This window comes from Chiloscyllium plagiosum, chromosome 5, assembly GCF_004010195.1.
Source record: "Chiloscyllium plagiosum isolate BGI_BamShark_2017 chromosome 5, ASM401019v2, whole genome shotgun sequence".
Lineage (NCBI taxonomy): Eukaryota > Metazoa > Chordata > Chondrichthyes > Orectolobiformes > Hemiscylliidae > Chiloscyllium > Chiloscyllium plagiosum.
The window spans coordinates 78,327,374-78,342,857 of record NC_057714.1 but is presented as its reverse complement, the minus strand read 5'-3'; the positions used below and the strand labels follow the sequence as shown (position 1 = coordinate 78,342,857).

The 15,484-nt window shown below is 42.7% G+C and overlaps 1 protein-coding gene across 2 annotated transcripts in view; it reads left to right on the top strand.

Annotated features, from left to right (window-relative positions):
* The first annotated feature begins 2,546 nt into the window (after window positions 1-2,546).
* dnajc1 (DnaJ (Hsp40) homolog, subfamily C, member 1) overlaps window positions 2,547-15,484 on the top strand; it is a 242,884-nt gene continuing 229,946 nt past the window's right edge. The window contains exon 1 of one of the 2 annotated variants that reach the window (XM_043690433.1): window positions 2,547-2,775. In XM_043690433.1, the coding sequence (XP_043546368.1) occupies window positions 2,617-2,775 (159 nt within the window). In that variant the 5' untranslated portion in view covers window positions 2,547-2,616. The remainder of the gene's footprint in view (window positions 2,776-15,484) is intronic. The other variant, XM_043690435.1, reaches the window with a different exon arrangement.

Genomic DNA, 15,484 nt, shown 5'->3' with positions numbered 1-15,484 from the left:
AACTGGCTGCATTCTTATGGACGTAACTGCCAGGATGTAACTGCAGCAGGTGGTCAGGGAAGCAACAGGAGTAAACAACTTGTAAACTGGAGTTAATAATCTTGTCCTCAACAATCTATCTGAAGCCAATGTACCATGGAGGCATTAGTCAGAGTGACCACTGCATAGTCCTATGGAGATAAAGTCTCACCTTTACACTGAGGACACCTTTCATTATGTCATGTGATATTACCATATTAAATGGGAGAGATTTCAAACAGCTGGATATTGAGGTGCTGGGAACCATCAGCAGCAGCTGCAGAATTTTATTCAAACACAATTTGTAAGCCCAGTATATCGCTGACTTTGCCTTTACGACTAGGCCTGGGCTCAACCCTGGTTCAATAAAGAGTAGAGAAGGTCATTGTAGGCACACCATCAGACATACCTAAAAGTAAAGTATCAACCTAGTGAAGGTACAACACAGGACTACTTGCAAGCCAAACAGAGTAAGAAACACGAGATAGATGGAGCTAAAAGATCCCACTGTTGCTGGGTCAAAATCTCGGAATTCACAGAGTCATTGATTTTCACCACGAAGAAAGGCCCTTCAGCCCATTATGCCCATACCAGGCATTAAGCATCTCTCTATTCTAATCCTGTTTTCTCGCATTTGGCCCATAGCCTTATATGCTCATAGAGTCACAGAGATGTACAGCACGGAAATAGATGCTTGGGTTCAACTCGTCCATGTCGACCAGATATTCCAACTCAATCTAGTTTCATCTGCCAGCACCTGGCCCATATCCCTCCAAACCCTTTCTATTCAAATACCCATCCAGATGCCTTTTGTACTAGTCTCCTCTGGCAGCTCATTCCGTACACACACCACCCTCTGCATGAAAAAGTTGCCCCTTAGGTCTCTTTTATATCTTTTCCCTCTCATCTAAACCTATGCCCTCTAGTTCTGGACTCCCCCAGTCCAGGGAAAAGACTTTGCCTATTTATCCTATCCATGTCCCTCATGATTTATAAACCTCTATAAGGTCAACCCTCAGCCTCTGAAGCTCCAGGGAAAACAACTCTAGCCTATTCAACCTCTCTCTATAGCTCAAATCCTCCAACCCTGGCAACATCCTTGTAAATCTTTTCTGAACCCTTTCAAGTTTCACAACATCTTTCCGATAGGAAGACCAGAATTGCACGTAATATTTCAACAGTGGCCTATGCTGTGGCGTTTTAAGTGCTCATCTAAATATCTCAAATGTCTCAAGGGTTCCTGCCTCTACAACCTTTTTAGGCTGTGAGTTCCTGATTTTTTTTACTTCAAAAATAAACTTTATTCATAACATTTTTTGGATCTCTATACAATTGGTCATGCCATTCTTGTGCACACATTACATTGCTTTACACACAGGCATTGAAATTTATTTTTCCTATATACAAGTCTGTACATTTACTATCCAGCTCTTTTGCTGAGGCGTCAGCAGAGCCCAAATGACTGGGTGGTCCCCTGTTGTTCTTAGGCAGACAGATGTTACATGGTGGTCTTTCCCCACCGCGCCTTGGCGGCAGCTGCCCCAAGCTTCAGCGCGTCCCTCAACATGTAGTCCTGGACCTTGGAATGTGCCAGTCTGCAACACTCAGTTGGGGTCAACTCCTTCAGATGGAAGATCAACAGGTTTCGGACCACCCAGAGAGCGCCCTTCACTGAGTTGATGATCCTTCAGGCACAGTTGATGTTCATCTCGGTGTGCGTCCCGGGGAAGACCGTAGAGCACAGAGTCCTGCGTCACGACATTGCTAGGGACGAACCTCAACAAACACCACTGCATTCCTCTCCAGACTTCTTCTGCATAGGCAAATTCCAGAAGGAGGTGTGTGACAGTCTCGCCCCACCCCCCGCAGCCGCTTTGAGGACAGTGTGTGGTGCGGCAGAGAGTCCGGGCGTGCATAAAGGATCTCACAGGCAGAGCCCTTCTCACCACCAGCCAAGCCATATCTTGGTGCTTGTTGGAATCCGCTACCTTCTGATTGAAAAGCTTTTTCCTCAAGTCCCCTCCTCCTTGCCTTAAATCTGTGGCACCTGGTTATTGAGTATCTATTAAGTCATAGAACTGTACAGTATGGTAACAAACCCTTGGGTCCAACTTGTTCACGCTGACCAGACATCCTAACATAATCTAGTTCCATTTACCAGCACTTAGCCCATATTCCTCTAAACCCTTCCTATTCATATACCCATTCAGATGCCTTTTAAATGTTGCAATTGTACAGCATCCACCACTTCCTCTGGCAACTCACTCCATTAATGCACCTTCCTCTGCGCGAAACAGTTGCCCCTTTGGGGCCTTTTAAATCTCTCCCCTCTCACCCTCAACCTATGCCCTCTAATTCTGGACTCCCCCACCCCAGGGAAAAGACCTTGTCTATTTACCCTGTCCGCGTTGTTCGGATCGTGCTGCGGTCAAATCCGTGAACGGCGCTAGACAAATGCAAGGTCTTCCTCACCGTCTGGGATGTGCGCGGCCCCTTTAAGAAGTGAGTGGCTGAGTGAAGGAGCCACGTCCCCAAGGCCGGTGCCGAGGAGTCCGAGAGGCAGAGCCGGTGGCTGCGCTGGCTCGGGGCCGCCTTTTTATGGCGATGCCGTCTGCCCTCTGGATGCAGCTGGTGGCCTGGGCTTTGCTGCTGCCGTTCGTGCCCCTCTGCCTGAGCTGGGATACGGCCGAGTTGGAGCTCTTCGACCTGGTGGAGGAAGTGCAGGAGAACTTTTACCGGTTCCTCGGCGTGGAGCAGGTGAGGGGGCGGGGGGTTTCGGGATGTTTGTGGGGCAACGGCCTGATCTCCCCCTCCCCGCTGCCGTTGGTTCGGTTATTTTTTTTAAATTGGAGCGGGTTGGTGGGTCTCGGCCGGAGCCAGGCAGGCTGTTGGGGCCTAGCCCGGGGCCGAAGGGGAGAGTCAGGGAGAGGGAGGCCTCACTCACTCACTTTGTGTAGGGCAGGAAGGTGAAGTGTGTGGGAGTCGGAGCTGCTGAGAAAGCGGCCTGGGCTATCGTGTCCACACTGCCTCACCACCCCCCCCCCCCCACTCCAAATCACTTTTCGAGTATCTGAAAAATGTTTTAAAAAAAAAACGTTTTTTCACTGCCCACGACCTTCCCTTTAGATCTCAAGAAGCTACTCAGAAATGAGAACTTTGTTTTAAGGAAAAAGTGATTGTCAGGAGCTGCTGAAAGTCCCTTTTGTGTCTTGAATATTCATTTGCTACAGTATTTCTACGAAGGAAATTCCTTGTCAATGAAGTGGCTGCTTTTTTTTGCATATGGACTGGACCGCTGTCAGACTACCTGTGTATGCACGTTGCTGCAATATGAGGAATGTGTTACTTTGTGATAACTCCAAGGATCACCATTATAAAGCCATTGACCCTCCATCCAGATCTTATTAGATCTGCCTGTGATTATGTGTTGAATAAAACTTCACTGCTTTATGTTCAAAGATGCACTTTATTACATTTTATAAAGTTGATGTTTGTTCAATGTGCATTGCATTACGTGCAAAGAAAACTTTTTTTTCCAGTAGTGTACATACTCAGTATTTAAAATTAGTCAATATTTGACTCTGTTTGACATGTAAAACAGCCAGAGTGATTTTCAACCTCCAGCCCCTCAGTGAAGCTGAGCTTTTGACATTGGCCTTTCAGGCAGCTATTGCGAGCTTTAGGTGCATAACTTAGTATAAAATCCTAGATAGGAATTTAGTAGTTGTAATACTTGATCAGGAGCAACTCTTGGCTTTGGAAGATCAACAAGGTTTGGGCATACAAAAGACTGACTGAGTCAATGGTCCTCCAGTAGCAGTCTGTGTTCATCTTTGTGTGTGTGTGCTTGGAAACCGCCTTTAGCGTACCAAGTTCTATGTCACAGTGCTGTTTCGGATGGATCATGACAAAAACTCACTACTGTCCAACTCTTTTCAGACCTCTTTTGCAAAGGTATGTTCCAAACAGTCTCTTTCTTCATCACAGCCACTTCAAGCACAATGCGTAGCGAGGCTGTCAATATGCAGGAAGAATGTAACAGGAAAGCACCTTCTAACTACCAACCAAGCTATGGAGAAAGTGGGGACTGCAGATGCTGGAGATCACAATCGAGAGTGTGGTGCTGGAAAAGCACAGGCAGTATCCGAGATGCTGGTTAATTGACATTTCACCAGGAAGGGCTTATGCCTGAAACATCAATTCTCCTGCTCCTCAGATGCTGCCTGACCTGTGCTTTTCTAGCACCACACCCTCGACCAACCAAGCTATGTCTTGGTGCTTGTTTGAACGTTCTGATGATGAAGTATTCTGCCAAACTAATTAGACTGTCTGTTCATCTGACAGGAAAAGGAGATGAATCCTATGAGGCCTTGAGGATGTTCAGTATAGACAACTGCCTGATGACTTGTGGTCAAAATGATTTTCTGCAGAAACTTATTCACTAAGTGATTAGACACAATTGAACTGAATGGAGCATTCAGAATGATGTGGCTAGGGCTAATTTTTATGACAGTAGGAACACAAGGTTTGTATACAGAGGATCTATACACAGTTTGAGCTAACCACATACAAAGATAGCAATCGAGGATGTATGATATGGAGTGCTTTTCTTTCCCTTTTTTATCTGGAGAGTTGTCTCCTGTCTCCCTGTAGAGGTGGTCCATTTTCAGTATTCACACAAAAACAAGATGGTTTGGGTGATCAAGACAATGGAGGAATGGAGAATATGCTATACATGTGTCCGCAAAGCATCTTGTACCTGATTACCAGTCTCTTGCCTACAATGGAGAGGGAGCATTGTTCCCACATACTCATTTTCTGTTTTGTCTTGGCTGTGTGCTCCTTTCCAGTTTTTGGGAGGAGCTTAAAAATGTGTTGCTGGAAAAGCGCAGCAGGTCAGGCAGCATCCAAGGAGAAGGAGAATCGACATTTTGGGCATAAGCCCTTCTTCAGGAAAACTGAAGAAGGGCTTATGCCCGAAATGTCGATTCTCCTTCTCCTTGGATACTGCCTGACCTGCTGCGCTTTTCCAGCAATACATTTTTAAGCTCTGATCTCCAGCATCTGCAGTCCTCACTTTCTCCTAGTTTTTGGGAGGAGCCCTCTTGAACTTTTTATCCTGAATATCTTTAGGTAGCTTGACTTGACAGCGATGGAGAAAGATTTAATTTGGCTTAGATTCTGAAGAATATGACCTTACACTTGCTACTGTTTACTTTGGCTCCTGTTGCCAAAGTATGGGTGCTGATCAATCTGATATTGAATTAAAGAGAATACTAAAATGAATCTAAGTTTGCTCACTGAGCTGGAAGGTTCGTTTTCAGATATTTTGTCACCATACAAGGTAACATCATCAGTGAGCCTCTGGATGAAGCACTGATGGCATGGCCTGCTTTCTTTTTATGTGTTTAGGTTTCCTTGGGTTGTGATGTCAATTCCTTTTTTTCTCAGGGGGTGGTAAATAGAATCCAGGTCTGCATAGGTAATTTTCCTCTGCTCTGCATAGTTCCTCTGTGCTGCAGTGTGTGGTGGCTCATTGAAATAATGTTCTATATAGCTTCATCTGGAGGCTCACTGATGTTACCCCAGTATGGTGATGAAACATCTAAAAATGAACCATCCAGCTCAGCGAGCAAACCTACATCCAGAATCTATACAGTGTATTCATAAAGAACGGGTACCCAAAGAACACAGTCTGCTGATTTTTCCAGCAACAAACCCCAACAAGCAAATAAAACACATCCAGAAACTCTAGCCACGTTCCCTTACATCAAAGACATCTTGGAAATGACTGCCTGACTACTCCAAGCTCTTGACATCATGATAGCCCATCAACACACTAAAACAACAGCTAATGAACTTGAAAGACCCCAATAGAGACAATGAGTAAAACTAATGTCATTTACACAATACCGTGCAAGGACTGTAACAAACTCTACATGGACAAACCGGCAGAAAACTAGCCACAAGGATGCATGAACATCAACTAACCACAAAAAGACATGACCCTCTCTCACTAGTATCTTCTCATTAAGATGAGGAAGGGCACCATTTCGACTGGGACAACACATCCATCCTAGGACACGCCCAACAGCGACATGCACGAGAATTCCTGGAAGCATGGCATTCCAACCGAAACTCTATCAACAAACACATTGACGTGGATCCCATTTACCACTCTCTGAGAAAAAGAACAGGAAATGATGTCACCACAGGAAATGACATCACCAATCAAAGGAAACCAAATACATAATTAGAAAGCGAACCATGCCACCAGTGCTTCATCCGGAGGCTCACTGATGATGATAACTAGTGTGGTGATGAAATGTGTGAAAATGAACCTTCCAGCTCAGTGAGCAAACCTACATCCAGAGCCTAACCTGAGCTACAAATCTTCTCAACATTCGAGAATACTGAAATTACTTGAAACAAACCAAAGAATCTGCAAGTCTGGCATCATTGGTGAAGACAAAAAGGAGTTTATAATTTTGAATCCAGAAATGACATGTTCTGGTGCCTTGCTAATGCTTCTCCAGTTACTGAATCAATAAGAAATGTACATTGCAGATACTCAATCCTGTCTGTATTCTCATTCACAGTGGCATAGCGTCTGAAACTGTTTTGCGCTTCCCAAGCTGAAAAACGAGGATTGAGGTTCTTGAGATTGCCAAAGCCAATATTACGATATGGGGTGAACCCTTATGCTAACTTAAACTCAACAACGTAAAAGCCCATCTCGCCTCGTAACCTGTTAAAGTATGAGTCATAGAGATGTACAGCATGGAAACAGACCCTTTGGTCCAACCTGTCCATGCTGACCAGATATCCAAACCCAATCTAGTCCCACCTGCCAGCACCTGGCCCATATCCCTCCAAATCCTTCCTATTCATATACCCATCCAAATGCCTTTTAAATGTTGCAATTGTACCAGTCTCCACCACTTCCGCTGGCAGCTCATTCCATACACGTTCCACCCTCTGTGTGAAAAAGTTGCCCCTTAGTTGTCTTTTATATCTTTCCCCTCTCACCCTAAACCTATGCTCACTCGTTCTGGACTCCCCGACCCCAGGGAAAAGATTTTGTCTATTTATCCTATCCATGCCTCTCATAATTTTGTAAACTTCAATAAGGGCACCCCTCAGCCTCCGACACTCCAGGGAAAACAGCCCCAGCCTGTTCAGCTTCTCCGTATAGCTCAAATCCTCCAATCCTGGCAACATCTTTGTAAATCTTTTCTGAATCCTTTCAAGTTTCACAACATCTTTCCCATAGGAAGGAGACCAGAATTGCATGCAATATTCCAAAAGTGGCCTAACCAATGTCCTGTACAGCCACAACATGATGTCCCAACTCCTGTACTCAATACTCTGATGAATAAAAGAGAGCATACCAAACGTCTTCTTCACTATCCTATCTACCTCCACTTTCGAGGAGCTATGAACCTGTACTCCAAGGTCTCTTTGAGTGATGGAGAACTACCCAAGTTCTAGTACTTAAAGAATAAATTGTTAATTTTTTTTCTTTAATTCCAAGAGAGAACATTAAACAACAACTATACAACTGTAAGCCTCCTTTTGTCTTAACTATTTATCTACCATCCACTTTATAACAAAAGTTTACAACAAATCAGTTTTCAAAACCAGTTATCATCTTCGTGTGTCGAACCTCCTCTGTCTATAGTTTCCCCTGGGTCATCTTCGGTCTTCTGCTGCAAAGATGTTTTATATATTTAAAAAAAAAGTACCTTTTTAGAGAGAAGAGGGTCTGCAGGCAGCCTATCAATGGCAGTAGGTGCTCTTTGTCTCCGGTTAACTGTTCAAAATGCCTGCTTTTTATACCCAAAACATCGGATAGTCTCATTGACTTGATGTTGTCAAAACAATAAAATTCAAATTTGATTGGGTTTTAGTATCTTGGGGCATAATCTAAACTGTTTGAATTCGAAAGATGGTGAAAACAGTTCATTGTCTGAGTTACAGCTCAAATGTTACATTTTCAAATTGTCTAGTACACGCAGTGCCTGTACTGAGTCACATGATGGGTGCTTGCCAGCTTTTCAGCTTTCACCCTCTCTTAAAGGTACAGTACAGCTTTCAACTCCACAACATCTCCCCTTTTTTTTAAGAAAAAAAATGAACCATCATAATGAAAAGATGGCTTTTTTTTTCTTAACCACATTACCACAACATACATAAGGCATTAACCTAAGTTCATATACACGTGTGCAGCAGTTAATGTTATTTTTTTATCTATTAAATCTGCGATTACATTCTTACGACCTGCAACATGTATGATTTATAAATTATGAGTCTGTAACATAAGACTCCAACAAAATAGTTTCACTCTTGAGTTTAAAGCGTTCCAAGCCAAGAATGTATTGGAATGTGATCTGTGTACACAACCGTCTCTGACACGTTGTTTTGTGAAATAAACATGAAATGTTGTAAAGCCAGTACCAAACTCAATAATTTTTTAAGCGTAGAGTATTTTCTCTGGTGGGTGTCGAGTTTCTTTGAAAAGGAACCAACTGGCAGTTCAATTCCATCATGATCTTCCTGTAGCAGTACAGCTCCAAATCTATGTCACTGACATCAATTGCAACTTTGAAAGGTTTCAACAAGTTTGGTGTTGCTAAAACTGGTGCAGTGGTTAATACTGCTTTTAAATTGTCAAATGTTTCCTGGCATTGTTCTGTCTACCGAAATTTTGTGTTCTACTTCAGCAAATCTGTTAACGGTGCCATTAAGCTGCTGAAGCTTGGAACAAACTGCCGGTAGAATCCGCTTGGTCCCAAAAATCGAAGGACCTCTTTCTTTGAGGTTGATCGTGGAAATTCTTCAACGCCCTTCATCTTTGCACTCCGTTGGGTCAACCTTCCATGACCAATGTTATAATCCCTAGAACATCACCTCTGCTTTCATAAATTCAGTTTTGTTTAAGTTTATTACCAGTTTTGCTTGTCTTTAATCGTTCAAAGAGCTCTGTCAGCTGTACCATGTGATCTTTCCAGGACTCACCAAAGATTTCTACATTGTCCAAATAGACTGCATAGTTTGTTAACCCAGTCACAACTCAGTTCTTGAATCTTTGGAATGTGGCGGGTGTGTTCTTCGTTCCAAAGGGCATCACTTTGACATGATATAACCCATTTGGGGTTACAAACGCAGAAAGTTCTCTTTTTCTCTGATTTAAAGGTACCTGCCAATAACAATGCAGTAAGTCAAACTTTAATGTAACTGGCTTGTCCACCTTTTTCTATAGAGTCCTCCAATCTTGATATTGGGCATGAGTCCGATCTTGTTACGGCGTTGACCTTCCAATAATTCATGCAAAGTCATTGAGTTCTATCGGGTTTGGGAACGAACACGATTGGCGAGCTCCACGTGCTCTGACTCTGTTCAATGACATTTTCGTTAAGCATCACCTCCACATTTTTCTGGGCCTGTCTGTCTTGCCTGTCTGTCTTTGAACAGGGGTGCTGTTTTATTGGAACAGTATTCCCTACATCTATCTCATGCACAATAGCATTAGTCCTCCCCATCTTATTCCTGCATAGGTTTGTTACAGCAATATAACATTTCAACTGTGTTCTTTGTTTTTTGCTCCTGAAACAGATAGTTTAGTAAACTATCTCTCTCTGCAAGGACTTCCTCACTGTTTAGCATATTTTGAGACACATCAAATTCCACAACATCTGGATTTGATTCCTCACTGTGTGGCAGTAACTAACACCTGTTTCCCCAGTTCCTTCTCTCTATTATAATAGAGTGTCAACATATTCACATAACATACCCCATACAGTTTTTTTAAAATCTGGCATCTTTACTAGATAGTTCACTTGACTCAACTTTTTCTCAGTTTGATAGGGACCAGTAAACCTGCCTTTGAAAGGATTTCCTATCACTGGTAACAATAATATGTCACCTCCACAGAAAAACATTTGAATCTCCAGAGTTTTTATCTAGGCACCTGTTTCATTTTATTCTATGCCCTCTTCAGATGCTTTTTACTTAACTCACCTATCTAATTTAATCTCTCCCTCACCTCCAATACATAATCCAAATGGGAGATCTCTGACTTTGGTCCTGTCAATTTCTCTTTAATTTCAAAGGGCCTCTCACTTCATGTCCAATTATTAACTCAAAGACAGTAAACTGAGTAGATTTGTTTGGGGCATCTCTAATGGCAAACAATACGAATGGGATATCTTTATCCCAATCATTCTGGTAATTCTGATGGTATACCCTCAACATGCTCTTCAGGATCTGATGACTCCTTTCTAAATCTCCCTGGGATTCAGAATGATATGCACTTGATTTAAAATGCTGTATACCTAAGCTGACCATGACTTCCTTAAACAGCCTCGCAGTAAAATTAGACCCTTGATTTGATTGAATTTCTCTGGATAGCCCACACCGTGTAAAGAAAGCTACTAACTCCTTTACAACCCTTTTTGCCTTAATACTCTACACTGGAATTGCTTCCAAAAATCTGGTAGACACATCCAATATAGTTAACAAGTACTGGTTCATACTTTTAGTTTTTGGGAGAGGACCTACGCAATCAATCATAACTCGCATGAAAGGTTCTTTGAATGTGGGGATTGGCAACAAAGGTGCTGGTTTTATTACCATCTGTGGCTTACCTAACACTTGGAATGTATGATACGTACAGCAAAAGTTAACCATATCCTTGTGCATTCCAGGCCAATGGAAATGTTTTTGTACCTTAGCCTGAGTCTTTGGTACACCTAGGTGACCTCCTACAGGTGGTTCATGTGCTATCCGTAACACTGGCAAAGCAATCTGGTGCACTTTGGCCCATTTCTGTTCTGCATTAATCTGACGTGGTCTCCATTTTCATTTTAGGATTCTATCTTACAGATAATGACTCTCAGGAATGTTCTCTGCTTCCTTTTCTGAGTATGCATCAGCATGTATATCTTTTATTGTCTTGTCTTTCTGTTGCAAGTCCATTAGCCTTTTGGGACTAAACACTTCTGTCTGATCCTCTGCCCGTTCAGGTTTTTCCTGCACCATCACGTCAAACAGGGTGTCCACTAACTGAACCTTAACTCCTTCATCTTTCTCTTTAGTTTTTGCTTTGTGCTGGGACTTATGATTAATGGGATCTGGTTACTACACAGTCTGGGAAAATACCAGGGTATTTTTCTTTTAACTCCTCAGTTCCTTGGTCTTCCTTAGGCTCCTCCACAACAAAAGCTGTCACTCCCACCTTGGACTCTGCTAAATCATTCCCAAGAACAAACTGGATTCCTAGAACTGAAGCTCTGTCAATCACTCCCACTGTTACTTCCCTAGTCCTGAGTTGATACTCCAACCTAATCTTACATAGGGGAATGTTAAATGTCTGTCCATCCATTCCACAAATTACCACTCTCTTGGGTAACAGGTCAGAAAGAGTGCAAATACATTCATCTCTTACTATTAGAGACTGGTTAGCTTCTATATCCCTCAAAATTATAACTTCTTGCCTTTCTCCCCTGTTCTTTCTGAGTAAAGAAAGAACAGGGGAGAGATCAGGCACTAACTCCATACCCAGCCCCTGCCTAGGCTGTGCACTCTCCTGCATCTCCTCCACTTTTCTTGGGGGTTTCCGTTTACTATTTTCACTAATGCCACTGGCTTAGCTTCATTTACCACATATTTTCCCACAGTGCCTTTCTTTAATGACCAGCGCTGTGACTTTACGTGTCCCACTTTACCACATTGGAAACACCTGAGGCCTTTCACCTCCTTTCCACCCTCTTGGGCTTTTTTAACCTGTGGTAAATAATTACCAGTGTTCTCTACTCTTTGTTTCGTAGTATAGGATCTCCCCTTCTCCCAACTTCTATCCCTTACAGGACAAAATTCTTGCTGGAAGCTAAACCTTGCTTTATGCACCAACATTTATTCATCTGCCATCTCTGCTTCTCTTCTCACTTCCTGAACTTTCTGTTCATCCATGTGAATTCTTATCATCTCTGGAAGTGGGTTTTTATACTCCTCCAGCAAATAATTTCTCTCAGATCCTCATAGGTCTTATCTACTTTTGAGGCTCACATCCATCTGTCAAAATGACTGTTTAATTCTTTTGAAGTCAACATAAGTCTGACCTAGTACCTTTGTTTCTGAACCGCTGTGTATACACTTCTGGTGCCAATTCTTACGCACTTAAAATAGCCTATTTAACCTCTTAATCTCTTGATCTTCATCTGACAGTGTGGCAAATACCTCACTGGCTCTGCCTTCCCGTTTAGTATGAACTAGCATCACCCACAAGTTCTCTGACCACTCCATCTGCCTAGCCAGTTTTCCACATGAAATAAACAAGGCTTTGACATCTTATCAAAATGTGACAGTGTTTTAACATGTTTGTATGTGTCATTATATTCTATCTTAATCTCCAGCCTGTTAACTTGACTTTGATGACTAAGTCACCACTTCACTTCTGAAGTTCAAATTCTCTCCCTTTCTATTCTCTTTACCTATACTGCACTTAGCTGTTTCTCTGACACACCTTGTAATTCCCTTACAATTTCAGTTTTACTTTTGTCCTTGATTAAACCCAAATAAAACCTCTTTGCTAATGCTAAAAGTAACATATTTTTCTTTCTTTCTCAACTTTCTTGGCACATTTGGGAATCATCTGCAGAACCCCTTTAGCATTTTTCAGTGCCATTTTTCTCGCTAATTTAACCAACTACAAATAACTGAAATTAAACAAATTATCTCACCTCTACTTCATTTAAAGATCTAGGAGACGAATCGGCACATGTTTAAATCTGCTGGGATCTTATCTGTTTGAAATCCGTCTGAATTTCAGACTGGATCTGTCTACATTTGTCCAAATCACAGACCCGGGTCCCAAACTGTTGTGACATGGGGTAAACCCTTATGCTAATTTGAACCTGACAACGGAAAAGCTCACCTCGCCTCATAATCTGTTAAAGTATGAGTGACAGAGAACGACCCAAATTCCACCATTTAAAAAAGTTACAATTTATTCAGAACATTTAAACAACAATTAGCTACGAATGTAAGCCTCCTTTTGTCTTAACGATTTATCTACCTCCCATTCTATAACAATATACTGATTAAATAAAGCCACTATAAAATTTATAACAAGTCAATTTTCAAAACCTGTTGCTGTCTTCATGTATCGAACGTCCTCTGTCTGTGTATTTCCCTGGGTCATCTTCAGTCTTCTACTGTAAAGATATTTCATATGAAAAAGGTACCTTTTTTAGAGAGAGGGTCTGCAGGCAGCCTATCGATGGCAGTAGGTGCTGTTTGTCTCCAGCTAATTGTTAAAAATGCTTGCATTTTATATCCCAAAACATTGGATCGTCTCATTGGTTTGATATTGTCATAACCCATTCAAATTGGATTGGGTTTTAGTATCTTGGGGCATAATCTAAACTGGTTGAATTCAAAAGGTTGTGAAAACAACTCATTATCTGAGTTACAGCTCAAATGTTATATCTTCAAATTGTCTAGTACAAGCTGTTCCTGATAGGTGCTTGCCAATTTTTTAACTTTTGACCCTGTCTTTAAAGGTACACCTTCCACTCCCCAACACCAAATGCGTCCATTTACTGGGGCATTGTCCACCTGACGGGTGCACTCTGCTTCTTGTAGGGGTTAGAGTTTATTTAGTCCTAGAGATGTACAGCATGGAAACAGACCCTTCGGTCCAACCCGTCCATGTCGACCAGATATCCCAACCCAATCTAGTCCCATCTGCCAGCATCCAGCCCATATCCCTCCAAATCTTTCTTATTCATATACCCATCCAAATGCCTCTTAAATGTTGCAATTGTACCAGCCTCCACCACTTCCTCTGGCAGCTCATTCCATACACATACCACCCTCTGCCTGAAAACGTTGCCCCTTAGGTCCCTTTTATATCTTTCCCCTCTCACCCTAAACCTATGCCCTCTAGTTCTGGACACCCCGACCCCAGGTAAAAGACTTTGTCTATTTATCCTATCCATGCCCCTCATAATTTTGTAAACCTGTATAAGGTCACCCTCAGCCTCCGACGCTCCAGGGAAAACAGCCCCAGCCTGTTCAGCTTCTCCGTATAGCTCAAATCCTCCAATCCTGGCAACATCTTTGGAAATCTTTTCTGAATCCTTTCAAGTTTCACAACATCTTTCCGATAGGAAGGAGACCAGAATTGCACGCAATATTCCAACAGTGGCCTAACCAATGTCCTGTACAGTTGCAACATGACATCCCAACTCCTGTACTCAATACTCTGATCAATAAAAGAGAGCATATCAAACGCCATCTTCACTATCCTATCCACCTGCGACTCCACTTTCAAGGAGCAATGAACCTGCACTCCAAGGTCTCTTTGAGTGAGGGGGAACTACCCAAATTCTACTACTTAAAGAAAAAATTAACAATTTATTCTTTAACTCCAAAGTCTCTTTGTTCAGCAACACTCCTTAGGAGGTTACCATTAAGTGTATCAGTCCTGCTAAGATTTGCTTTCCCAAAGTGCAGCACCTCGCATTTATCTGAATTAAACTCCATCTGCCACTTCTCGGCCCATTGCCCCATCTAATCAAGATCCTGTTGTAATCTGAGGTAATCTTCTTCGCTGTCCACTACACATCCAATTTTGGTGTCATTTGCAAACTTACTAACATCTTATGCTCACATCCAAATCATTAATGTAAATGACAAAAAGTAGAGGACCCAGCACTGATTCTTGTGGCACTCCATTGGTCACAGGCCTTCAGATGAAAAAAAACAACCTCCACCACCACCCTCTGTCTTCTACCTTTGAGCCAGTTCTGTATCCAAATGGTGAGTTCTCCCTGTATTCCGTGAGATCTCACCTTGCTAATCAGTCTCCCATGGGGAACCTTGTCGAACGCCTTACTGAAGTCCATATAGATCACATCTACCGCTCTGTCCTCATCAATCCTCTTTTTTACTACTTCAAAAACCTCAATCAAGTTTGTGAGACTACTACTTCAAAAACCTCAATCAAGTTTGTGAGACATTATTTCTCACGCACAAAGCCACGTTGACTATCTCTACCTTCCATATGAGCCACAAATTCACCTGCACCTCCACACACATCATTTACTGCATCCGCTGCACCCGATGTGGCCTCCTCTGTATTGGGGAGACAGGCTGCCTACTTGCGGAACGTTTCAGAGAAAGCCTCTGGGACACCTGGACCAACCAACCCAACCACCCCATGGCTCAACACTTCAACTCCCCCCTCCCACTCCACCAAGGACATGCAGATCCTTGGACTCCCTATCGCCAGACCATAGCAACACGACGGCTGGAGGAAGAGCGCCTCATCTTCCAACCACAAGGGATGAACTCAGATTTCTCCAGTTTCCTCATTTCCCCTCCCCCCACCTTGTCTCAGTCCCAACCCTCGAACTCAGCACCACCTTCCTAACCTGCAGTCTTCTTCCTGACCTCTTCGTCC